This window comes from Muscardinus avellanarius, assembly GCF_963383645.1.
Source record: "Muscardinus avellanarius genome assembly, chromosome: 6".
Taxonomy (NCBI): Eukaryota; Metazoa; Chordata; class Mammalia; order Rodentia; family Gliridae; genus Muscardinus; species Muscardinus avellanarius.
Window position 1 is genome coordinate 51,401,594 of NC_137791.1, and position 25,830 is coordinate 51,427,423.

General features: G+C 36.9%; 1 protein-coding gene across 3 annotated transcripts in view; it reads left to right on the plus strand.

The window, feature by feature from the left end:
* The window catches only part of PPP3CA (protein phosphatase 3 catalytic subunit alpha), a gene marked incomplete at both ends in the record, with an annotated part of 322,166 nt that overhangs the window by 281,412 nt on the left and 14,924 nt on the right, over positions 1-25,830 (plus strand). For 2 of the 3 annotated variants that reach the window (XM_080697539.1, XM_080697540.1), the window contains 2 exons: positions 6,032-6,157; positions 9,150-9,224. In XM_080697539.1, coding sequence (XP_080553665.1) covers positions 6,032-6,157; positions 9,150-9,224 — 201 coding nt within the window. The remainder of the gene's footprint in view (positions 1-6,031; positions 6,158-9,149; positions 9,225-25,830) is intronic. The other variant, XM_080697541.1, reaches the window with a different exon arrangement.

The following is a 25,830-nucleotide window of genomic DNA, read 5'->3' on the forward strand; positions in this document are numbered from 1 at the left end:
CTGCCTAGTATATCATAAATGCTCAGTAAATGTAGCTCTTATTAAACTCTATTACTTATATTACTAATATAAAATAATCTGAAAAAATAAAAATAAAATCTGAAAACAGTGTATACTTTATCAGTAGGCACTCAAATAAATTGTGCTGAGCGGATGTGAATGAATAAACGCGTTTATCTCGTCAGCTACGAAACAGAACTTCTGTTTAATCTGTCGGACAAGCCCAAGCTTCACTTTTGAATTTGCATCTCATTCCACTCAAATGCGTATTCTGGCAAAAGCTAAAGCCTCTTTAATTATAAATGCCACATTCAAAGTTAAATTAGCACAACAGCTAGGACTAGAATTCATACATTTATAATTTATAAAGAGAGCAGAGAATAGTGGAAAGGGAGTGCATTTGGTGTCAGAATATGGGTGAGATCTGCCAGCTACTGGTTGTATGATCTTGAACAATTTTCTTCATTTCTCTTCAGTTTTTTTTTTTTTTTTTTTTTTTTATTTTTTGTCTGTGACATAGGAGCAGGCAGCTCTGCTTCTCAGATCTGTTTTAGAGATTCAGTGACATATTATATAAAACATGCCTCTATTCTCCAGGACATTGTTAATTATAATATAGTCATGTCTCTGTATCCATTAGGGACCCTCTGTGGATGCCCAAGTCCTTTATATAAAATACTTGCATATAACCTACACATATCCTTCTTTTGTATTTTAAAATATTTAGATCCCTTATAATGCCTCCTACAATGCAAACTCTGTGCATATAGTTGTCCTAAAATGTTTCAGGATTAATGACAAGAACATGTTCATTACTGACACAGTTTCTTTCTTTTTTTTTTCTTCAATATTTTCCATGCAAGTCTGGTTAAACTCACAGATGCAAAGCCCATATACATGGAGAGCCAACTGTGGGTTGTTGTTTTTTTTTCTTCTGTCTTCTTTTTTTGTCTTTTCTCCTACTACATCAGCAACCTAATGTTAATAAAAACTGGGGGAAACCTAAAGCATAAATTACTCTTTGAAAAAAACAATGTAGCCTTAAAAGATTCCTTTGAAGATATGAGTAGACATGCTTACTATGCCAATGCAGTATCCAAAAATAATAAAGACCTTTTGCATGGAACTAGTACTCAGGTAGCACTTGGCAGACATTAGAAATACTTTGTCTTTCTCATACTAAAAATCAGAAGTGAAGATGGCGACCGAGAAAAGCGGGGCTTAAGAGTCCCGCTAACAACCAATCTCCATTACCACAAAAAGAGCGCCTTTCATAGCCAGAAAACACCATCACCAGAAAAACAAAAAAAACCCACCAGGCTCCAGAGAGAAAGCGGACTGAGAACAGAGCTCAGGGCCACAGAGGAGACACACGCGCCCGAGGACGCGGCAGCAGCGCCATACTGCTGGCGGCAGCGGCGAACTCAACGGACGGCTACAGCAAGCTAGGTGAGCCGCTGCGGAACAGCCAGGCGGGATCTTTCGGCGCAGACAGCATTTAAAGCTCCCAGTGGCTGAGCTCAGCACACGCTGCAGGGATTCAGAGTGGAAATCAAAACCAGAGAAGAAAAAATACGCCAGCCTCATGGCCGAGGGTGTGGCAGAGGCGCCATATTGCCACCGGCGGCGGCAGCAGCAGTGAATTCACCGAGTCCAGTACAGCTACATCTGCGTACTCAAGAACAGTGAGTCAAATTGTGGGCCACAGAGGAGAAATCGCAGTATTGGGCCTCCTGGGACTTGACCCAGTGAGGGAGTGGTGGTGGCAGAGATATCACACCATAGGAGAACGTGCAACCTGGCACCTCCCATAGTTTAAAGCAGCCTCTATCGACTCCCTGGGTCGGAGATTCTGTGATACAACCCAGTAAAGGAGTAGTGGGGTCTGAGATAATACAGACTCGAGATCCAGAGCACCTTAAGTGAAGCCATAGTGACCCAAGGGAAGAACCCAGAGAAGGCACAAACCTCCGAAATTATGGGAAAGAGGAATAACACTGGAGTAATGAATGTGCACAACCCCACAACATCAGAACCTGATAAAACAGAAAATCAGAGATTTCTAGAAGATCAAATCAGGAAAATAACTGTAGAAATAATAGAGGTGCTTCGAAAAGAACTCAGAGAGAGCCAAAAAGAGATAAAGGATGCAATTAATGAAGTAAAGGCCTCAATTCAAAGCACAAACAACCGATTAGACCACATGGGGAACAGAATCTCGCTCTTAGAAGATGAGCAATCCAAAAATGAATGCATAGTTTCTAATCTAGAAAAAAATATCCAACAGCAGGAATCTGACATTGAAGAAATATGGGCCCATCTTAAGAGAGCTAACCTAAGAATAATTGGAATAGAGGAGGGAAAAGAAAGTGATACCAAAGGGATCAACAATCTCTTCAAGGAAGTAATAGCAGAAAATTTTCCAAATATAGAGCAAGAGGTTGATACACAGATCCAGGAAACTTATAGAACTCCCTTTAGACAGGATCGGAGAAGAGGATCCCCACGCCATATAATTGTCAAAATGACCAATGTGGAAGCCAAGCAGAGAATCTTAAAGGCAACAAAAACAAAGGGCCAACTGACATTCAGAGGCAAACCAATTAGAATCACTCCAGACTTCCCAAACCAAGTCATGAGAGCCAGAAGGGCTTGGAGTAACATATTCCAAACTCTGAAAGAAAACAACTTCCAGCCAAAAATTTCCTACCCAGCAAAACTTTCTATCAAATTAGATGGAGAAATAAGAAGCTTCCATGACAAACAGAAACTGAAGGAATTTATGTCTTCAAAACCAGCGCTAGAGAAAATACTCAAAGAGATTAACTACAAAGAAGAAATAGGTAACACTCACCAGAACCAGAGAAACAAGAGTTTCCATCCAACAGACAACTAAGATTGGTTATCTGTGGAGATTCATTATTTATGTTAGTCTTTTACCTATCTCTAAGTTGTATTGTTTGCCTTTATTGTTGTTAATTTTTAGGATTTCTAGTTGGAATATTAATATACCTTCAGATATAGCATTTGGAAATATTTTATCCAATTCTATTAGTAACTTTTAACTCTGTTCACATTGTCTTTGGATATACAATATTTTCTTTTATTTTTTAGGGAGTTTGTATATTCTTCTGTTGCCTGTGCCATTGAAATCATATCCAAGAAATCACTGCCAATTTCAATGTTGTGAGGTTTTATGACCCAGATTTTCTCCTAAAAGTTTATAGTCTTAAGATTTATATTTAGGTCTTTTATCTATTTTGAGTTAATACTTGTATATGGGATTAGGTAAAGGTCCAATTTTATTCTTTTCCATGTAATTATTATTTTTCAACAATATTTAGTTAAAAGATTATTATTTCCACCACCAAATGTTCGTGGAAACCTTATCAAAAATAACTTGACAATATAGGGAAGAATTTAGCTCTAGGCTTGTATTTAACTCCAATGGTCTATATATCTGCCTTTAGAACAGTACTACACTGTTTCAATTGTAGCTTTATATGGTTTGAAATCAGAAAATATATATCTGCTAGCTTTGTTCTTTTTCAAGATCCTTTTGGGTATCTAGAATTCATATTCCATATTAGGATAGATTTTTTTTCTGAAAAATAAATATATAAATATATGATAGTTTCACCTAAAAAAAACAGAAAAAAATATGCTCTAGTAAGAAAGAAAGCAAAAAGAAATATTGAAATGCTATCTTTAAATCATCAAACGCTTGGTATCAGACAAATGAAACTGTTATGTGAGATTATCATTTTTAATTTTGGATAAATTGCTATAATACTAGATGTCAACCACTAAGCCAAGCATGGGAAGGAGGGATGGGGAGAGAATGGGGTGGGGATCGGGTGGGGGCTGACTGGGCGATGTGTGCATGTATGTCTACAAAAGTTTGTATCCCACTATGATGTATGAATACAGTGCACCAATAAAATAAAATTAAAAAAAAAATCAGAAGTATTGGTCTTGTAATTTACCATCATTTTGTTTTCATTTTGCATGTTTTAATATCATGTAAATATATCCCTAGGCCAAATGACATAGAGTATAAATAATAAAATAATGTAAAAGGAAATATATGCAGGATTCAGTATTAAACAGGAGGAAGGGAATGACCCCCTTCATAGCAATGCTTACTATAGTTTCTGCATATCCTGTCTGTAATTCCTTGTTCCTTGAAACCGTGTTGGTCCACCAGGAATATAACTCAAACAAAACCCTTACTATAGACAATTATGAACTTAGTTAACTTCACGCTGCCGAACACATCCGCAATATCATCAGACTACGATATGATATGCATAGCGGCCAAATCACATACAATTATGTATCTTTCCCATACTTTGCATGGATCAAGCTCATCTGAAGGATGACATTAGTACTGGGCCACAACTTCCCGAAGGCATTGCCAGTCTGGGAGTACATCCAAATCAGAGATTCAAGGGGTCGGGAAAGTGTCAAGAAGCCTTCTCACAGAAAAGAGAGTCAAATAGATTAAGAACAATTTGCTTAAAAGAGATTGTAAGGGAAATACCATGATTTGTCTCTACCTTCTGAACATCTTCTCTGTGTAAGGTGGTACTTGGGAAACAAAGAATATGAAGTGAGTTGTATGGTACTTGTCTTTAAAGACAGTGGGAGACATTGGTCATATGCAAACATGGAGTGAATAACCATGGTCAGTGTTGAATAATAAATGCACTACGGGGGTATATGTCAAGTTCTTTTGAAAATTTGTCCACAAAAAGAATTCAGAAAAGGCCTCACTGAGGGGAGAGTGTTTGGGTTCTTTACTACACTATATAGGAACGATTTGGTGAATCCGAAATTAAAAAGATATTCCAGGTGGGAGGGCAAATCCAGTTTTGAAAACATTGTTATATAAAAAGCATCATTATGTAAGAAGTTCTTCATTGATGTAAAAGCTCAAGCCTTGTAAATACACAAAATATTCAGTCCCTAAACATAAATAAGAAAAGCTCATTGATATCACATTGGACCTGTTTATTGCTTTCTAGTAATATCATAGTAGTCATGCATGACAGGATAAAAAGGAGGTCTTCCCAAAGTTCAGGCAAGTATGACAGGAGAATGTGTCTTTTTACATTTAAAAGGCTTTAGTTTATAATCAGAAGTATATGTATTGTGTATCTTTCCAGAAAACAGATCTAGGTGGTAAAAACAGGTTTAAATTCAACCTATGAGTGTCTCACAACTTTATTGTCTATCCAGAGAAGAGATGGCTTTACCTTCAATGAAAGTTCTTAAAGAGATACAGGACTGCCATAGATTGAGTTTCTGAATCCAGTAGGAAATGAGGCTAGTTATGCTTTCAGGATCTTTCCACCATAACATTCTCTGAGTGTGTAGCAAACCTACAGGAGCGAAAAAAGCAGAGCGAAGCGTGCAGTTTTGATTCTGTAAATCACACATGTTGTACAAAGGAGTCAACGGCAGCGCATCAGTGGCCTGTTGCTTGATGTGGGATGCAATCCAAACATGTTATTTTGTTTAAATCCAATTGGATTTAAACTATTTTATACAACTTTGTGAGGTGAACTGGAAGAAAATGTATGGTTTTTTTTGTTTTGTTTTTAAAAAATATTTGATTCAGATATTTATTTGGAAAGATTATTAGATTATATCAAACTAACTTAGCTATGCTGCCTTTATTCCTGTTATCAGGTATTAAATATGACTAGAATGTTCTTGGCTGCAAGAGAAGCTTGATCCATTTCCTGACAGATATTTGATTAACTGTTTTATATAAATATTTGCCAAGTGGTAATGCTATCTCCTATTAGCTATTCATATACTGTGCAATAGCATATTACACTTAGTGAAGTTCAAGTTTATAAATAGTTTAAGCATTCAGGGCTGATTAAGCTTATTTGCTTTGATGTTTTGGAAGTTAAGTCAAATAATTGAATTTTTTGATCAACTAAAGCCATGTATAGAAGCAGAAATATGTGCTATGAATCTAACATCATGTTGTTTGTTTTGTTGTTGTTGTTGTTTTTAGCTGCAGTATTGAAGTATGAGAACAACGTTATGAATATCAGGCAGTTCAACTGTTCTCCCCATCCCTACTGGCTTCCAAATTTCATGGATGTGTTCACTTGGTCCCTGCCATTTGTTGGGGAAAAAGGTGTGTTGTGTAATCCCGAGATGTACCTAATAATGTGGCTTACGAAGGGGAGAGAGAGGTGTTCAATTTTACTGTTAAACACCAAGAAAAAAACAGTTTGGTCTAGCCAATAAAACTCAAAAGCCGCATTATGAGATAAGTGATTTGAAAATGTCACCGTGTATCCATTACCAGGGTGCAAAAAGTAAATTAAAAGGAAATGAGGAATATTTCAGAGAATTTATACAGTTTCATTAGAATAATGTAAGTTTCTAAAACAGTAACAGAATTACAGCTCCACCAATTTCAAACAGCAATGTTTACCTTTTTTCTTATTCCTTTGTATCATAATCCCAACAGATTTTTTTTTTTTTCAGTACTGTGGATGGAAGCCAGAGGCATTCTACCTCCAAGCAACACCCCCAGCCCTATTTTTTTTATTCTTTATTTTGAAACAGGGTCTTACTGAGTTGCAAAGGGCCTCACTAAGTAGCTGAGGCTGCCCTCAAACCACGATCTTCATGTCTTAGCCTCCCAAATGCTGGGATTACAAGCATATGCTACCACGCCTGGCTCTAGAATATTTTATTCTAGAAATTACCTGTCAAACTAAAGGGATAGGATAGCCACACTTTCCATACATTTCTGATGTGATAATAATCATTGTATGGTGATGTTTTGATGACTGCAGTATTTTGAAGAACAATGCATAGAATAATAACAAAAAAAGCAGTTCATTAAAAATATAGCAGGAAGCCGGGCATGGTGGTGCACGCTTGTAATCCCTGCGCTTGGGAGGCTGAGACAGGAGGATCACACAGGTTCAAAGCAGCCTCAGCTACTTAGTGAGATTCTCGGCAACTTAGTGAGACCCTGTTTCCAAATAAAATACAAAAAGTGTATGGGAGTATAGCTCAGAGGTAGAAAGCCTCTGGGTTCCACCCCCAGTACCATCCCCGTAAAAAAAAAAATTATATATATAATCAGGAGCCAGGCATGGTGGTCCACTCTTGTAATCCCAGCATTTTGGGAGGCATATACTGGAGGATCATGGTTCTCAGACAGCCTCAGCTACTTAGTGAGGCCCTTTGCAACTCAGTGAGACCCTGTTTCAAAAATTAAAAAGACTTAAAAACTAGGTCTGAGGGTGTAGTGTGGAGGTATAATGCCCCTGGTCCATCCCTAGTACTGCAAAAATTATAGAGAGAGAGAAAGGGGGAGGGATTAATGTGTTACAGGGTGGGTAACAATGAAACAAATTTACATTTAAACTATTGTCTCTTGATCCAGTTTTTCAGAATGAGGCTTTTCTTTCTTTTCTTCCCTTCCTTCATTTTTTTACTTCCTTTCTTGTTCCTTCTCTTCTCCTTTCCTTTCTTTTTTCCTCCCTCCCACTTCCTTTCCCTTTCTTCTTTTCTACCTTCTTGCCTTTTTTGTCTTACTCTTATATTTTGTTGTAACCCATAGCAAAAAAAACTGTCAAGGAAGGCCTGCAGCCACTGAGCTTGTAATCAGGAGGCCTGGCAGTGGCAAGCTGGACCATATTGCATCTTCTCCCACAGCTCAGGAGAAGGCAGTTGGGCTCGAAATAAAGATGAGTTTCTGTTTCAGAAAAATGATATCCTGGTGGCAGTCTTAGTGGAAAACAATACATTTTTCTGAAACCCTATAATATGTGGGCCTTTTTTTTTTCTTTGAATGCCCAAGAATGATTAAATAAGACAAGTTATGAGTGGTCAGTGTGGAATCTTCCCTTTGGTGCCAGAGTAAGTCACGATTAATAATGTCAGTAGTGTTTGCAGTCCTGCTGCCTTTGCCCCTTCCCATGCTGATCTGATTGCAGCTGGGCATGGTGGTGCACACCTATAATTCTAGTATTGGGAAGCTGAGATAGGAGGATCGAAGGTTCAAGACTAGTCTCAGCAACTTAGAGAGATCCTGTTTCAAAATAAAAATAGGGTTACAGATATAACTCAGAGATAGAATGCCCTAAAGTTCATCCCCAGTACCCCACACATACACACACACACACACACACACACACACACACACACACACACACAACAGGTTGCAGCATGTATATTGGTTCCCGTGGAAATTAAAGCATTGTGAATTCCTACTACTACAGGGCACCCTTCGACACACATTAGTTGGGTGGTTTCTGTTAATTATTCAAATTTGAGCTTCTATTATAACACATTATATATTTTAACATAATTTTTGAAAATGAAACTGAATCTTTGAATTCATGTTGACTCTACTGAAGTTTTACTCTTTATTATACTACATAGCTTCAATTTAAGAAGAATATATTTTAAAATATCACACTACTTTCATATAACTTTCAAAAGTAGCTTTTGAAAAATGAATGAGTGGACAAGTTTTTCTTCACACACATGAATAAAGCCCAACCTAATTTCAAAAAAGAAAAAAATATTAATTGTAATCGCATACATGTTAATGTAAGAGTAATGCAGCCCTAACTTTCCATATCTTTTATATAAATCTGTTGTAAATTACTTAATAAATTTCTGATTAAACTTTCCCTAAATTATTTTAAGGCCTTTTGAGAAATCAAATGAAATCTGACATTTACTAAGTTCGTTCTTAACAAATGTTTATAATCTAATCTGGATCGTTCAGAATCATTGTGTAAATAAGTAAAAAGTTTAAAAATAACCACTTTTGCCCTTACAGATTTATAGGATATTTACATCCATATAATTTGACTTGTCAATTTTCTATCAAACTATAGCTAATAAACATTACCAGTAGATTGCATAAGCAATGAGATAATAACTTTATCTACATATAACCTATATCAAATAGCAAAGTTGTTGTCCTTTATGGCATGATTTTATAGAAATTGCTTTGCAGGAGATTTTGTATACTAACCAGGCAAGACATGTTATTCCTGAGCCTGCTAATTAACAGTATTACAGGGAAAAGTACTTAAGTTTATAACAGAAAAGCCTGAATGTCTTTTTTCCTTCTTTCTTTTTTCTTTCTTTAGTGACTGAGATGCTGGTAAATGTTCTCAACATCTGCTCCGATGATGAACTGGGGTCAGAGGAAGATGGATTTGATGGTAAGAGGCCTGAGCCTTTGTACTAATGCTATCTGCCAGGTAACCACTTGGCATCTCATAGCTAACCCTCATATAAGTTGCTAAGATTTGGGTTGTGTTTAAAATCTTAACATACTATTGAAAATGAAAATCAGAATTTCATTTTCAATTTGTGTTTTTGATGTAGGCAACGTACTTTGAGAGAATTTTCCCATTACTTTAAAGACATTGTCAAAATAGTAAACTGCTTTAAAAATCAACCATCAGTAGGCCATGTTGCTAAGTAATGTTTTCTGGCTCCTTGAAAAATGACGTTATCCTTTATTTTATAGCAGATGTTACCATTGACTGGGTAACTTTTTTTTTTTTTTTTTTGCGGTACTGGGGATGAAACCCAGGGGCATTCTACTTCTGAGCTACACCCCCAGCCCTATATTTTATTATTTAATTTGAAACAGAGTCTCACTGAGTTGCAAAAGACCTAAGTAGCTGAGGTTGGCTGTGAACCCATGATTCTTCTGTCTAAGCCTTTCAAATGCTGGGATTACAAGTGTGTACCACCAGGTCCAGCTGACTGGGTAACTTTTAAATGTGACCTTCAGTAAGATTCTTCCTATCACTTTGTTACTTCTAAAGATACAATACAATTTAGTATTCAGTTATTCTCAAAAAGTACACTTTTTTCTACAAAAGAAAGTTGAAGGTATTTCTTTTTCTTTTTCTTTTTCTTTTTCTTTTCTTTTTTTTTTTTTTTTGCGGTTTTGGGGGTAGAACCCAAGGGCATTCGACCTCCGAGCTACACCCCCTGCCCTATTTTTTATTCTTTATTTTTGAAATAGTGTCTCACTAAGTTAGGGAGAACCTCGCTAAGTAACTGAGGCTGGCCAGGAACCTATGATCCTCCTGTCTCAGCCTTCCAACTACTGAGATTACAAGTGTGAGTCACCATGCCCTGCCATGAAAATATAACATTTAATATTTGTTGATATGCTTCTTAAAAAGTAAATCGTAGGTTACTAACAAAAAAAAAAAGTAGGGAAAAATGACTTTGGGAAGTACCTGAAATTATAGAAATACCCTGAAATTAATAGAAACAAACAAAAATGTAGAGTTGAAAATGTATAAGAGTAAACTTTACTTTCATAAACCTTTAATAAGTTTCTACTCTTATAGGGCACTCAGGCGCTTTGTTCCTTGAGGAAGCTGCTGTCTGATTAGACAAATTGACACATAAATAGACCATATCAATAAAATGAAACAAATCTTTAAAAAGAAGGGAAAGTGGCAGAGGAAACTAGATATTTTAGTGAGATTAAATGAGCAATAGGCTATTACAAACTGCGTTTAAGTAAGATGAAAGGAGAATGTGTCCCTTTCTGAAATAGCAAACTGCCTTAAAAACCATTCAGTTAGTATCCAGTGGCATGATTTGGTATTTGCTTTAATGCCAGTCACCATCTTTAAAGACAAAATACCCAATGCTCCAGACAGAAATAAAAGTATTAATGTGCTTATGTAGAATGGGTCTATATACTTAAGTAAATCTAAAATGCAGTTTCTAACATCTTATACTTAGTCTCCTTTCTCTAACTTATTTTCATTATTTGTCCCCAGGCTATTTTTGAATCCTATGTATTGCATTGCAAGGACAGAAAGATAGGGAAGTAATAAAAATAAAAATAAACTTTTACTCTGTTAAAATTAGTAATAATAGTAAGCAAAATAATACTACTAATAATAAGCAAACCTATTGATATAGTTTAAACTATACAGGAGATCGCTGGACATTTATGCTTTATCTAGACTCCAGATGTTTCATGTTATAGCCACAGTGTACTACAATTAACTTTTCCATGGGGTAATGTTTTATCACTTAAAAGATAATATTTTCAAAGTGGCAGATATGAATTTCCAAGGGAATATCAGCAAGCATTTTTAGTAGCTGCTTTTTAATACATATCTTCTATTTCTCATAAAGACAGACAGGTGGGATATCTCCTTAGCCATTATAATGGTCAAGGCCAATAATCATGTAACAAGGCAAGTCAGCAAGAAAAAAGCTTAACAAATTGATTAAAGCAAAGTTTTGTGTGACACAAGAGCAATCAAAAACGAAGTCCTAGAAAACCATGAAAATTGCCCATTTTTATATGTAGGTCTGATAAAGCATGGACAGCCATATAGAAATGGGATTGGACAAAAGGGCAAGGTCTAATGGTAATAGGCTGAGGGAAAACCCAATCCAGATTCTCCTTGGATTTCTTTCGGTTCCTTCCTCCTGCACAAGGCGCTGGACCCCTCTGCAATGAGGATCTTCCTGTTTGTATGCTTCAGGGGAGAAATAGAAACTGGATACAAAAGGATAGGAGAGGGTCAGAAAGACCTCAGTTCTGAGATTTTCCAGTTTCCTTCCATTCAAAACAATTAGCACACCAAGATGTCATACTTTGGGCTATTGTATGCTGAACACTGACATCCTCAAAATTAAGATTGATTAACACAATACTCTGCAGTTAACAAATTTCCATATTAGCCAAATCTATTGGTCAATATTTATCAGTATAGGCAATAATAACACAGCATTGTGTAGAAAAAGAATATATAGATGTACATATGCTTGTAATTATATAATAGTTAATTTACCAAGCAAATATGCAGAGCATCTATAATGTGTCAGGTACTATAGTTGGAAATACCTGCACAGTTCAACATTACCGACACTAACTCTATTTCACTTCCAGGGATCTCTCTCTCCTTACCTAGCTATCAGTCACTCAAATGAAAGGCTGTATTCTGAGACTTACTCTGCTTTTTAACAATTAGCCCCAATCAGTGTGGTGCACTCATTGGCATCTGGCTGTAAGCCTGGTATTACCTTAACAACTGGCTTTGAACCACATACAGAGTGCCTTTTCTTTTTCAAGGTCCTTAGAAGATTGTATTTTTCCTTTCTAAGCACACCTCACCACCCTCCAGTCTTAGGTCAATACTGCAGAAAAGTCTAAGTATGCTCTGTCCAAGTGCAAGGAAGGGGATGGTCTGGAGAATGTTCTGCCAGCTAGAACAAATGAGACTGTTCCTAACTTTTTTCACTGTTTTTCAATGGTCCATTTCTGTCAACTTAAATTTTATCAGGAAGTTATTTTCTCTTTCTATACAGTTTTCTTCTCCACAGGCCATCTATGCTGGCTGTATTTACAGTAAGAGAAATATGTAAAGTTGATAAAGCAATATTAATACCCAGGCTACTTAAAAACATTTAATGTAGCCGGGCGTGGTGGCGCACGCTTGTAATCCCCGCGCTTGGGAAGCAGAGACAGGAGGATTGTGCAGGTTCAAAGCCAGCCGCGCACTGGCTTAGGAGACCCTGTTTCCAAATAAAAATGTAAACATAGGTCTGGGAGTGTAGCCCGGAGGTAAAAAGGGCTTCCAGGAACCCCAGTACAACCAAAAAAAAAAAAAACCAAAAAACATTTAATGTATATTGTAAGTCCTAGCTTCCTATATGTAACTTGTCAGTTTGGGAATGGGCAGAAAGAGGTAAAATTGCAGCTCCGTACTCCTTAGGAGAGGTAGATTGCATGTCTTTGGATTCTTCTCTTTCAGACATAGTATATTTTGCTTGACAGGTACCATGTGCTTTTTTTTCTACCCTTTTTACTCTTATTTAAAATGTTGATTTCAGCTGGGTGTGGTAGCACAGGCCTGTAATCCCAGTACTCAGGAAGCTGAGAAGGTTCAAGGCCAGCCTCAGCAATTTAGCAAGACTCTATTTCAAAAAATAAAATAGGACTAAGGGTGTGGCTTAGAGGTAGAATGCTCTTCTAGAAAAAAAGCCTCACTACGTAGCCGAGGTTGACCGCGAAACTGATCTTCCGGTCTCCGCATCCCAAGCACGGGGAGTGCAAGTGTGCACCCCTACACCCTGCTCCATGTGGGATTTAATCCTCCACACCTATGCATTTGGAAGTGTGCAGGAGCAGATTCCCCGCCGCCCCGCGCTTGCTTTGTTTATTCACCCATCCTGGGGGCCTCCCTCCCTTTTCTGGGCCCTGTCCCCAGACCCTGCCCACGCTATGTGGTCTGTGCTTTCCTCCGGGGACATCTGTCCTGCGCTCGCAAGCACTCCCCGGGCTCCCTCCTTGTGACAAACCTATCTCCTCTGTGAGACCGCTGTTTGCTCAGGCTCAGTTCAGGCTGGCTCACCTCGCCATATGGGAGGGGAGTCACCTTCAGAAGGATTGGGCAACACAGTTCCACAGGTTCCCTCCCTTTCCTGGGTGTTTCCCAGGCTGACCATGGATGCCTTTGTTTGAAGGCCCTACCCAGAATGCCAAGGCCCTCTTTGTTTCACCCTGCCTCTGAGGGAACCACTCTGGGGCTTTAGGGTGCCCTAGAAAAAAGCCAGTTTGGGTATGTGTAGTAGCACATCAGTTTACTGACCTCATCATTTTGGCCAAGAGAAAGTTGGTAATTATTAATTGTAATTTGTTCTAAACTTATTGGATAATTTATTAGGCAATTTATATTATCCATAATCTTGAAAACAACCTTATAAAATAGATTCCCTGTTTTTACATCTAGAGTGACTGAGACTCGGTGAGTTTAAAGCCTAAATTCAGAGTACTAGTAAAGTTACAGACCAAATTCAAACTAACGTCTGCCTGGTTCTCAGGCTTTTCAAGTTTCCTTCACCTGAAGCTGGGGAGGTGCCAACCTATAATCCTAGTACTTGGGAGGCTGAGACAGGAGTGCAGGTTTGCAGCCAGCCTCAGCAACTTAACAGTGCCTTCAGTGACTTAGTGAAACCCTGTCTTAAAATAAAGAAATAAAGTAAAGTAGGGCTGGGCAGAATTCCCATGGGTTCAGTCCCCATTAAACAAACAAATACACACACACACACACACACACACACACACACACACACACTCCATCACCTGAGATTTCAGTGCTTAAAATCTTGTTTAGAAACAAACAGGACACCTTTGTTTAAAAACCAAACAGTACTAATAGTCAAATGCAATATAGTTTTTCTATAAATATTCTGTAAGATATTCTATAAGTATACTTGAGAGAAATGGATTTGCACTGGTCTGTGGTCAGGAAAAGCAATGCAAATGAAATGTGTCTACTCCCTTAACCTCAACCTGCTCTAAGAAATTCTAAGTGTTTCATCAGCAGATAGAAGGTCCTCTGGCTCACACAGGCTTCTGCTTAGATAGAAACCACATCACGGTTCTCTCATTAGCTTCTGACTTACAAACGAAGGAATTTGATAGCCTGTCTCAAAAAGGGTTGCTGTTTCAAATTTATGTTGAAAATAAAATACAAAACTTCTGTTATCTTGTAAAGTTTGGAAGCTGTTTAATGCTGGTGAATGTCTTTTGATGATCACATTTTATAAGTGTTGGGGGTCTTTGCTTCCTGTTTCTATTTCTGAGTTTTGGATGATAAAATGATAGTCTGGTTTCAATTTAAGTTATTCTTCACTTAGGACATTTTGGAGAAGAAAGAAATCCAAGTAGATGAATCTCATTTGGTAGTTAATCCTCAGTAATGAAATGGACTCATTTTAAACCAAGGATTAGGGGTTCCCAAAGTAGAGGAACAGCTGAAAGAAATGAAACAATCTTCATTACAGAGGTTTCCTTTTTGTTTATTAGTTAAGTAAGGAAATCTGTAATAGCAGTAAGCATTAAAAACCCAAAGACAGTTTGGAGAGAGGTAGAAATATTTCTTTCGGTCTTTCTTTTAGGTCCTAAATTCATAGACTCTGAGATCACTTTTTTTAAATACAAATTACGTGTGAGACTATGATATGTGATAAGTCTCACAAGAAAAAGTTGTTTGAAGTAAAACTGAAATTCTGTAGAATATAAAAGGAAAGAAAAAATAAAACTAATATATTTCAAGCCAAATATAGTTTCAGGCTACTCTGGGAAGACAATATTAAATTAGAATTTATGTCTCTGCTTTCAACTAAAGAGAAAACCATATGCTAGAACTCTTATACTTTAGCCACAATTTTTGTTTTTTTCTAATGTTAACCACAAGCAAGTATCAAATATGGGATCTGAGCAGATTTTTGCATGACTTTCCAAAGCCATCTAAATTGTAGAGAAGATTATCTTGCTTTGAACTGCTAGATAATTCTTGATATCTAATACCATAGGTTCCATAGGTTTGCCACTTAGTTCTGTCTAGTTTTTAAAAGTCACATAGAACTTTTACCAGTGCAAAGTTGCAGATTCATGGCATCTTATTGATCCTCAATAAGGACCTGTAAGGGCTTGGCCTTATTACTCTCTTACAGAAAATGTGTTGATTTGCCATGACAAATGTTTGATTTGCCACAAAAAGCATTTGACACTCATACCATTCATGCAGAAATACTTTGGGATCCTAATCACAGAGAAATTACCACCCAAATCAAGTAATTATTTTCAACAAATATTGACAGCATCAAAATGTGATTGGTGCATCAAAATCTGAATGGGGTGAATAAATTAAGCCTGAGAATTTCACCCTAGACAGTCCCCTCTGATTTGTGCATCTGCAAGCATATATGCTAAGAGCTTTTGGTTTGAAGCTCTTCTTGTGGCTAAAATCATTGATTTTCTTAAGGAACTTTTTTAGCATCTTGTATTTCAAGTTCCTCATCTAATTAAAGAAGAGATGTGTCCCTATAATAATCGACAGTTTAGGGGTAATACATTAAATTTTATAAATTTACTTATCTATTTATTTTTTCGGCCCCAAGGATCAAACCCAAAGCTTCAAGCATGCTAGACAAGTACTCTTCCACTGAGCTACACTCAAATCCAGAATACATTGAATTTTAATGTTGAAATACAAAATAGAGACACAGAGGAAAAAAGCCCCCATAGAGCACACTGGTGATATGGTTCTCATTCTCTCCACATTGATGCATAACCTGAAGCTGGTCAGCAGATCCATAAAAGCAATATTTGAGGAAAAAAAACAAATACTTTCTTAAGACTGGAAAAATGCTTGGAAAGTGAACAAAAGCTTGTGCATGGATATAATTTAGGAACTTGATAAAGTTTCTCAGAGTTGAAGTGATTATTCCTGAACCAAGCTATAGTAGTAAAAATAAATAAATAAATAAAATTTAAAAAAGGTTTAAAGGAGCTGTTCAAAAGAGCTTTCTACAGACTTAAAACTAAGGAATCCAAAGGACTTAAATGAACGGGCAAAGAAAAAGAAAGCTCATTTTGGTGGCTTAAACATAGGTTCTTAGGATTATAGCATTTGTGGGAAAAATTATCAGTTTCAGGAGAAAGATGAGTTCTGTTACAGACATGAGTTTGAGTAACTCTGACACACACAACTCTGGAAGTGCCCAAACAGGATTTGGGAGTGGAATCTTGGAAATGAGGGGAGAAAATCTGGGCTGGTTCCAGATGCTTTTGGAAGGAAATCATAACTGAATCTATTAGGGGTGAAATATGCCTCTGAAACTGCTGATGTGGAAGGAAATAAGAGACAGTTGAGGAAGAGAAAGGCAAGCAAGTTAAGGAGAAAGTAGGATTAATTGGGGATAATTCATAAGAATCAGGACAATGTAGCAGTTAAGGAGGCAGCTACTGAAAAATAATTGCACCCAGGACGGAGAAATTAATGTGAGACCAGAAAATGGCATGTTAAGACAGTGACTTTGGTTATCAGATATTAGATATTTGCTTGCTGAAAAGAAGCAAATAGAAAAATTTATTCTGTTATTATAACAGCACAAAAAGAAAATTTAAATCATTGCAAAGAAATAAAAGAATAAAATATAAAGTATCTCAATTTTAGCATGCCATCGTGTGTGTGTGTGTGTGTGTGTGTGTGTGTGTGTGTGTGTGTGTTTGGTTTTTTTTTTTTTTTTTTTTGGTGGTACTGGGGTTCCTAGAAGCCCTTCTACCTCCGGGCTAAACTCCCAGACCTATTTTATATTTTTTATTTGGAAACAGGGTCTCTTAAGCCAGCACGGCTGACTTTGAACATGCGCGATCCTGTCTCTGCCTCCCAATCACGGGGATTACAAGCGTGCATCACCACTCCTGGCTGCCTTTATATATTTTTTTCATAAAAAACTTCTATTTATTTATCAAAAAGTCTATACATATCTTTTTCTTATGCATTCAGTTGTGAATGGAAAACACGTGGTCCCTGTCTTTATCTACATTAGAGTCTAGTGGAGCAATAATTAAACCAATTTTAAACATCCTAGTCATTTAGAAAATTTAGAAGGTTGGGGAAGTGAACATGAATTGAGATAAAATATATGATACTTAAATGAAGAACATGGAGGACATATTTTTTATCCTCTTTGACTTCTGAAAAGTACAAGAAGAATATTTTTATGTATTCCACTATGGTAGTGAATATGTCTGTGGCCGGGTGTGATGGTCCACACTTGTAATCCCAGTACTTGGGAGGCTGAGACAGGAGGATCGCAGGTTCGTGGCCAGCCTCAGCTACTTGGTGTGCCACATTGCATGAAAGCTCAGACTTTGAATAATAAAATAAATGCTAAAAAAAAAAAATACAGGCTATCCTTATTGCAATGAACTGAGTGGATTATGTCTATTTTATTTGCCCATTAAAATAGTATTTTATCACCGGGCGTGGTGGCGCACACTTGTAATCCAGCCTCCCTGGCTTAAGAGACCCTATTTCCAAATAAAAATATAAAGTAGGTCTCGGAGTGTAGCCCATAGGTAGAAGGGCTTCCAGGAACCCCAGTACCACCAAAAAAAAAAAAAAAAGTATCCTTATCAACAACATTATTGAGACACAAGACACACAGAAGGCCCAGAATTTTCACTGGCTCACCCGCTCTAATGTGTGAAGGAAGATGCCAGTGGGTGATAATGAGGAATTTCTCTTTCCTGCAAGATAGAATTTATAATGCTTAAATTGTGCAAAGAAAATAAAAAATCTAAAAATTTAAAAAGTGCTTCAGAAATACTCTAGTTTTTGTGCTGTATTTCCAAACATAGTACTATATTCAAATATAATATTTAATAATTTATATTTTTAAGATAATTTTTGTAGGATTAAAGCTTTGCTTCAACTAATGATGCAAATTAAACAGTAGCTAGTACATATTTAAGCATAAATGTATTTATAAAATTTGAGATAGCAAACCATGTTGCATAATAAGAAGGAAAATAAATGTGTGTTCTATAAACCTTAAGGCATTATTTATTTGAAAGATGCTGAACTTAAAGAGCTTTCTATCCTCAATAAAAGCAAATCCTGTAGGTACATATTAATCTATTTTTAAAAATTTCACCTCTCACAGACAGAATTTATATAATTGGCATGTGCAATACTTCTGAGGAAATTATTGTGGTTAATATCAGCTTGCTGAAAACCAATACCATGAGAAAAATATGCTTCCGCTTCTCTGGCAGAGTATTCATGATTTTCATCGAAATTATATGTTATGAGTATGATTAACAACTGATTGAACACCTGGAGAAGAATTTTTGTGAGTCCAAGGTTCATAAAGCATTGTTTTTAGGCTCATTGCTCGATCTCTAATGGCAGGTCAAAAGATTATACTAAAAAGTTTAAGCCGGGCCTGGTGGCTCAGGCTTGTAATCCCCGCGTTTGGGAGGCAGAGACAGGAGGATCATTCTGGTTCAAAGCCAGCCTTGGTGGCTTAAGAGACTCTGTTTCCAAATAAAAATATGAAATAGGTCTGGGAGTGTAGCCCAGAGGTAGAAGGGCTTCCAGGAACCCCAGTACCACACACACACACACAAAAAAAAAAGTTGACACATGGGAAACTTAATTTTAAAAGTAGTTTTCTATGAGATAATCTATTTTTACTCTTCTCCCAAGAAAAACATTCTCTTTTTTTAATCTTTATTCTTAACTCATGAGAAGATTTAAAACTGTTCTTTTCCTCAGAACTTTATAGAAATAGAAATCTTGATTTGTTTTGGTCAGCGCATCTTTAGGGGATGGTCCATTTTGTTCTTAGAGCTCAGCCAGCAGCATCCTGGCCGGCAGCCTCTCTCCTAGTGAATGTGCCACCATCTGGGCTCCAGCCTTTAACCTCACTGGCACAAAACACAAATGAAGTCCCAACTTAAGGCAGCCTTATATTCATCAAGATCACATAATCTATCTTTCACTTACTGAGTTATGTTTATAATTTCTAGAAGAGCTGAAGTACTCATATTTGCATTAACATTTTGTTCTCAGCAATAGCAAGCATTTTTGAGTACTTACCATATACCAAAGCTCTATGCTTAAGTGCCTTAGTAAATAACATAGTACCTGGCACAGGTATTTGCTGAATGTTGAGGATGAATGAACACTCCACTTATTCAATTCTTCCACTCCCCCATGAAGTAGATGTGTGGGTCTGCTACTATAATGAATCTTAGCTCTATTTCTCCTCTAACTGATGGCTTTGGGTGAAAAGCTTTTCTTTTCTATTTCTTACAGTTGTCCTTTATAAGATGGAGACTGGTAATACCATCTTCATGTGGTTATTTTGAGGATTTTATAAAACAATGCAAATAAAGTACTTACAACATTCCTCTTTTTATAGATAAGGGAATCTTAATGAGGCTTGGTAACTTGCCCGAAATAGCACCACAAGTCAATGGAAGAACTGGGGTTCAAGCCCAGATCTTTTGTGTCAGAGCACTCAAGTTCTTCACCACTGATCCATTCTGTCTTTCACTTGTCAACATATTTATTTATGTTAGAAGTACAAAGGTCAGTCTGTACAATCTGATGCTTCACAGTAGACCAGAACACTTGGTGACCACTTCCCTGGACGTTTCAAGTTTTTGCCTCAACTATTCTTTTTTACTTAGTCTTTGTGAATGACCAACACATTTTTGACTGGCACATTCCATTCTTCTAACATAATTACATATATAGGTGATGTTAAAGTCTCATGACTATGCACTGATCATTGGCCAGAGCATAGTGCTATTTATTTACCTATTTATGCTTTTTTGGGAAAAGCAACTTCCAGATATTGACACACACACAAAAAAATCCTGCCTAGGTAGCCAATAGCCTCAGAAGTTTTTAGAGTGACTTTATTTCAGATGAGCTCCATACAGCCCAGTGCCTGGACAATTCTCTGCTGTTAGGTGAAGGAATGGCATTGCCTCCTTCACTTTCTCATAGGACACGTGAACTGTCACACAGGACTGAATTAAATTTCTATCTAGGGTATAATGCATGGGACAAACATAATTTTCTGTGTTTGTACATTTCCCTCTTTGATTTGTGTAATTTCAGAGATGGCATTTAAATATCACTGGAGTACTTGACAAAGTTGTAAATCCATAGGGGTGCAGAATGAAGTTCTAATCTACATGTATTTTTCCAACACTTGACATGTGTGCACAATTAGGTCCATAATAAATGCCTTTATAAATGATCTTTATATGCTAATCTATGTCCAGACCAACCCTTGATAGGTTAGACATCTAGGCATGATGATTATTTCCTACCAGAAATAAATCTACATTACTAATTTGATAATTATTTCATTATTTGTTGTCAGTTTGTTCTGCCATGACACCAGGGTTGGTTCAAGTAGGATTTCACAGGCCATTTCCCCTGTGGCAGAGAATCTGAAATGTCCTTTTGAAGCATGGAATGAATATGATTGTTCCTTCAAAAATCAACAGAAGGCTCCTAGTCTACTGTGAAGTATTTAATCTCCACCCATTAGAATTATACAGGTAGTCAGTGTCTGTGACTCTGACAGATGGGGACATCCCAGATAACAATAGTGCATGAAATCAAAATACAGTCTGTAAATGAAGTAGCTTTTAACTAAGCAGAAATTAGCCAATAATGGTAGTAACTAGACACTTAAAAGGTGTCTGTACATTTTGAAGACTTCCAATTAAAGAATTCAGTTATGGAGGAAAATACAGTGTAGGCTGTCTTGGCCTTCCTTAAGTCCATTACACAGGAGAGAATTTTTATTTTAAAAAATTACATTTTAAAGGATATTCTGGTGCTTTCAGAAAAAGAGTATGAGACATAATAGGCCTATGCCAAATATCACACCATTGCAGGCTCTATTACATGCTGAGGTTTTAGTTGAGTTTAAAAACATATGGAAGAAATTTAGAATTTGGAGTTTGGAGTGTCCAGTATTCTAATTTTATCCCCTAGGGTTGGGTGCTATATAGGTATTCTGTATATATTAGGTTATGTTCCTCAGAAAGGTGAGTTTTTTTTAATACTTCTATTGGTGCATTTAGTCTTGAACCATAATGTAGTTCACTGTTCTGGTGACATACATGCATACTTTTTTTTCAGGGACCTAAGTGTTTCATTTGTTGTCCTAAGTGTTTATTCTGTGCCTAAAAGGCTAATGTACACGTGTGTACATGTGGCTTTTTGTGAGGAGTAGCGCTTAACAGTCTCTCTGCATTAGATTTAATCAGCGCTGGCCCTCTGTGGATGGCAGTGTGGGATTCCCAAGTTTATAGCTAGTCAAGGAGATCGTCCAACAATGTCAGCTCCAGCCGCCGAGTAATAGCACAGCAGTCCTCAGGCTGGAATAGCGTACTGCTAGAATCACCCAAAGATATTTTGAGCGGAGTTGAAAGACTCCATCTTTACATCATCAGCCTCCACATATGTATTCTTTCCTTAAAACAATCAGTCTGAGCTCACACCTACCTGGGAGCTGGACATTGGGTGCTGGAGGCTGGAGGTTGGGTGCTGGAGGCTAGAGGCTGGAGGTTGGGTGCTGGAGGCTGGAGGCTGGAGGTTGGGTGCTGGAGGCTGGAGGCTGGAGGTTGGGTGCTGGAGGCTGGGAGCTGGAAGCCTCTTGCAGCTTTTCCCATCAGACCTCCTTTTTCCTGTCTGCCCTTCTCCCATTTTAACAGGAAGGCATAGATCTCCCTGGACATAATTACTGTGAATCTTGCCTTGAGACTCAAAACCTTTAGAGTAATGAACAGAGATGTTGAAGAAACTAATAGCTGGGGAATCTCCTTAATCAAGACAGTATAACTTTTCTTCCATCCCTATCATTAAGAGATGCATTCTGATAAAATATTATTTTTATTCATGCTTAATATTTATAAATATTTATCATGTAATTATGCTATGTAGTTAAATTATGAACTAATAGTAACTGTGATATTTATTCCATGAATATTTTTTTAACATTTAGGACCTATCATCTCAAGAAATTTTTTAAAAGTCTATATATAGTAAATAAACATATAAACTATATATATAATGTATAACTGTACATTTATTTATTTATTTATTTATGGTACTGGGTATTAAGCCCAGAAATGATCTATCTCCAAGCCATATGCCCAGCCATATATATATATTTGAAACAGAGTTTCATGAGTTGCTGAGGCTGGCCTTGAACCTATGATCTTTCTATCTCAGCCTCCTAAGTACTGGGATTATGTAGTATGTGCCACCACATCCAGCTAAAAATATATTTAACTATATTTCTAGGTATATTTTATAGCAAAACAAAGTGATAAAAATATTTTAAAGTTTAAGTACGTAATTGATTAGAGTAAAATGGGGAAAACTGAATGGAAATGCAATTTCAAAGAAAAAGGGAATTATATAAGATTTTTAAATATTAGTAATTTTTAAATGAATATTATTGGGGATTGAATTACTTAATAAAATGTGTTATTAGTAACAGTAATATAATTTTATTTTAAAATGACAATGTTTACAATGTGATATTTTTTACAGCCATTTAAAATTGGAGTTGGGAAAAGTGTTTGTTGAAGAATATTCTTTTGGAGGTACCTGAGTAGAAATTGTGATGGCTGCAGTGTTGAAGGTCTGGGAGTGTAACCCAGAGGTAGAAGGGTTTCCAGGAACCCCAGTACCACCAAAAAAAAAAAAAAAAAAGCCTTGAAATTAATTGGATCTGTTGAATTGGATTTATAGGACAAATTCTTCCAGGTCCTGTTCTCTCCTGGAACTTATTGAAGAGGATGGAGAGAAAGTAACTGCAGGAGGAAATTGGTCTCATTTCCTCCTTCAGCAAGCTCAGGTAGCCCATATCACACCAAGGAAGGGTTTTATTTTCTCTTTAAACCAAGTCCCTTCCAAGTATAGTTTTATACTTTCACATTTTATTACAAAATGTCCCACATATATGGGAAAGTTGAAAGAACTGTATAGTTGATACCAGTGTACCCATCACTAATTTCTTACAACTAACATATAACTGACTAGATTTGCTTTATCATATATATGTCTCTCTACCCATCCATCAAACTATTTTTTGTGTGCCCAGCAAAGTTTAATTCTTTTGCAAATATGATAACATATAATTGTTTTATTTGCCTTCATTGTTTGACTGAAACATTTACAATTCGGCTCCAAGCGATTCTCGCTTTTCTTCTGACCTTCACGCCCCAGTAAACCCAAACTTCATTCACACCGGACTTCTCACCCATTATCTAAACATAAATGGTGTCTTGGTCAACATTCTTGCTGTTATAATCCAAAAGACTTGACCACACAATTTAGAGGAAGGAATATTTATTTGTTGACAGTTTCTTGGAGAGTCCAGGTCCAGTCAATATTAGGCCACAGTGTATAGATCTTAGAAAGAGGAAGAGTGCAGGGCTCTACTCTCACATCATAGAGGCTAGAAGCAGAGAGAACAAGCAAACAATAGTGATTCAAAGACACAGAAGAATTTCTTAAAACCACACCTCCAAGGATCCACCTTCTCCAGCTATATCCCACCTACATAGATTACCACCCAGTATGTTCATTACAGTGGACTTATCTACTGATGAGATTACAACCCTCATGACTCAGTTACATCATCTCTGAACACTGACTTATGAGTTCTTCGGAGGACATTCTGTTTCTAACTATATAATGTTTTTTGGCTATCTCCACATGTTTAAAAGTTCTCTATATAAAATGCTTATTCTCCCTCATGTTGGTGTTTTTTTTTTATTCCTCAGTAAGATCCTTTAAGATCTTCTTCATATTTTGGTAAAAAAAAAAAAAAATGTTGCAGGTGATTAACAGTTATTTCCAGTGGTGTGTTGTTAAATCTTTAACAACCTGCCCTCCTGGGGAAAAATGGCCCTGATTTATAGCCTTTGCAGGTTTCCATGGTATAAACTCTACCCCAGGATGCTTTCAAGCCACCAGCATAAGTTTAGGGCACTGGGAATTATGAAGAGCTACACACTATATCCTCTTGCCAGCTGACTCTGTCAGGTCCAGCACACTCCACTGTAATACTTGCCACTGTCTACTGTGGTTCTTCCCATGATCCTCTGAAGCCTATTTTTGTCACTGTCCACAACACGCTATTTACTATAGGAGTTACATGAATATTTGATGGAGGAATGAATGAATGCTCGATTTGAATAAGAGGTTGTATTCTATGTAGCACTTTCTGCACAGCCCTGGTTCAATTCAAACTGAGGGATCTGTAGGAATAGCTCATGGTAGTAACTGTAAGGAGTAGTAGATACTGGATGCAATTGAATCTCTCTTCACCTAGCACTGGGCCTTTCCTCTCTGAGTTTTGTTCAGAGGCTGAAATCCACCCACCACAGATATCATAAGAACTCAGAAAGGTGCAGAGTTAAGGACAAGAAGGACACATGTTAAAAACAAATTTTTAAGTATTCACTTGGTCTGTACATTAGTCTCCCGACTTGGAAGAAAATTGAGTGTGCAGAGTTGCTTAGATTCCAGAAATAGTAGCATAATGCCGTGGGCATAAAAGAGAATCTGGTCTTAAAAGTTGAAAAAGAGAAGCCAAAAAAAGAAGTGAGGATTCTTTCAGAGGAAATACAAAGTGAAATTTTACTTAAAATTACTGTTTGCTCACCATGTGAAATATTGCCTTTCAGTTTGGTACTTCTAACTTAAAATAAGAGATTATAATTTTTAATGATATTTTTGTATTTGCAAGAAAAAATAGTTACCAACATTTTTATATTAGAGGTGTTTTATGTGTCTTCATTTTTTAGTATACTGAATTTTAACCAGAGGTACTGCAGTACATTTCCACAACTTAAGCAGAACAGTGCCAAAAATATTTAATATTTAATTGTATTTGCATGTTTCAGGTTGTAAAATTCTGAAAAACATGTTCTTCTCCTCAATATTTTTATTGAACTATGTGCTGTGAGATATTGAAATGGATACATTTTGGGGGGTGTGGTATTGGGGATAGAACCCAAGGGCTTTTCTACCTCTGGGCTATACTCCCAGACCTATTTTATACTTTATTTGGAAACAAGGTCTTACTAAGTTGCTGAGAGCCTCACTAAGTAGCTGAGGCTGGCTTCAAACCTGTGCGATCCTCCTGTCTCAGCCTCCCAAGCACGGGGATTACAAGCCTGCGCCACCACACCCGGCTTTTTTTAGTCTTTTTATTGTTTGAAACAGGGTTTCACTGAGTAGTGAAGGGCCTCGCTAAATAACTGAGGTTGTTGGTGCGCCATGATCCACTGATCCTCTGGTCTCTCCCTTCCAAATGCTGGGATTACAAGCTTGCGCCACCATACCTGGCCCACTGTTCTTTTTTTTTTTTTTTTTTTTTTTAACAGATCTCCTTTAGTTGTCTTTTGGTTATTAATTATCTAAAATT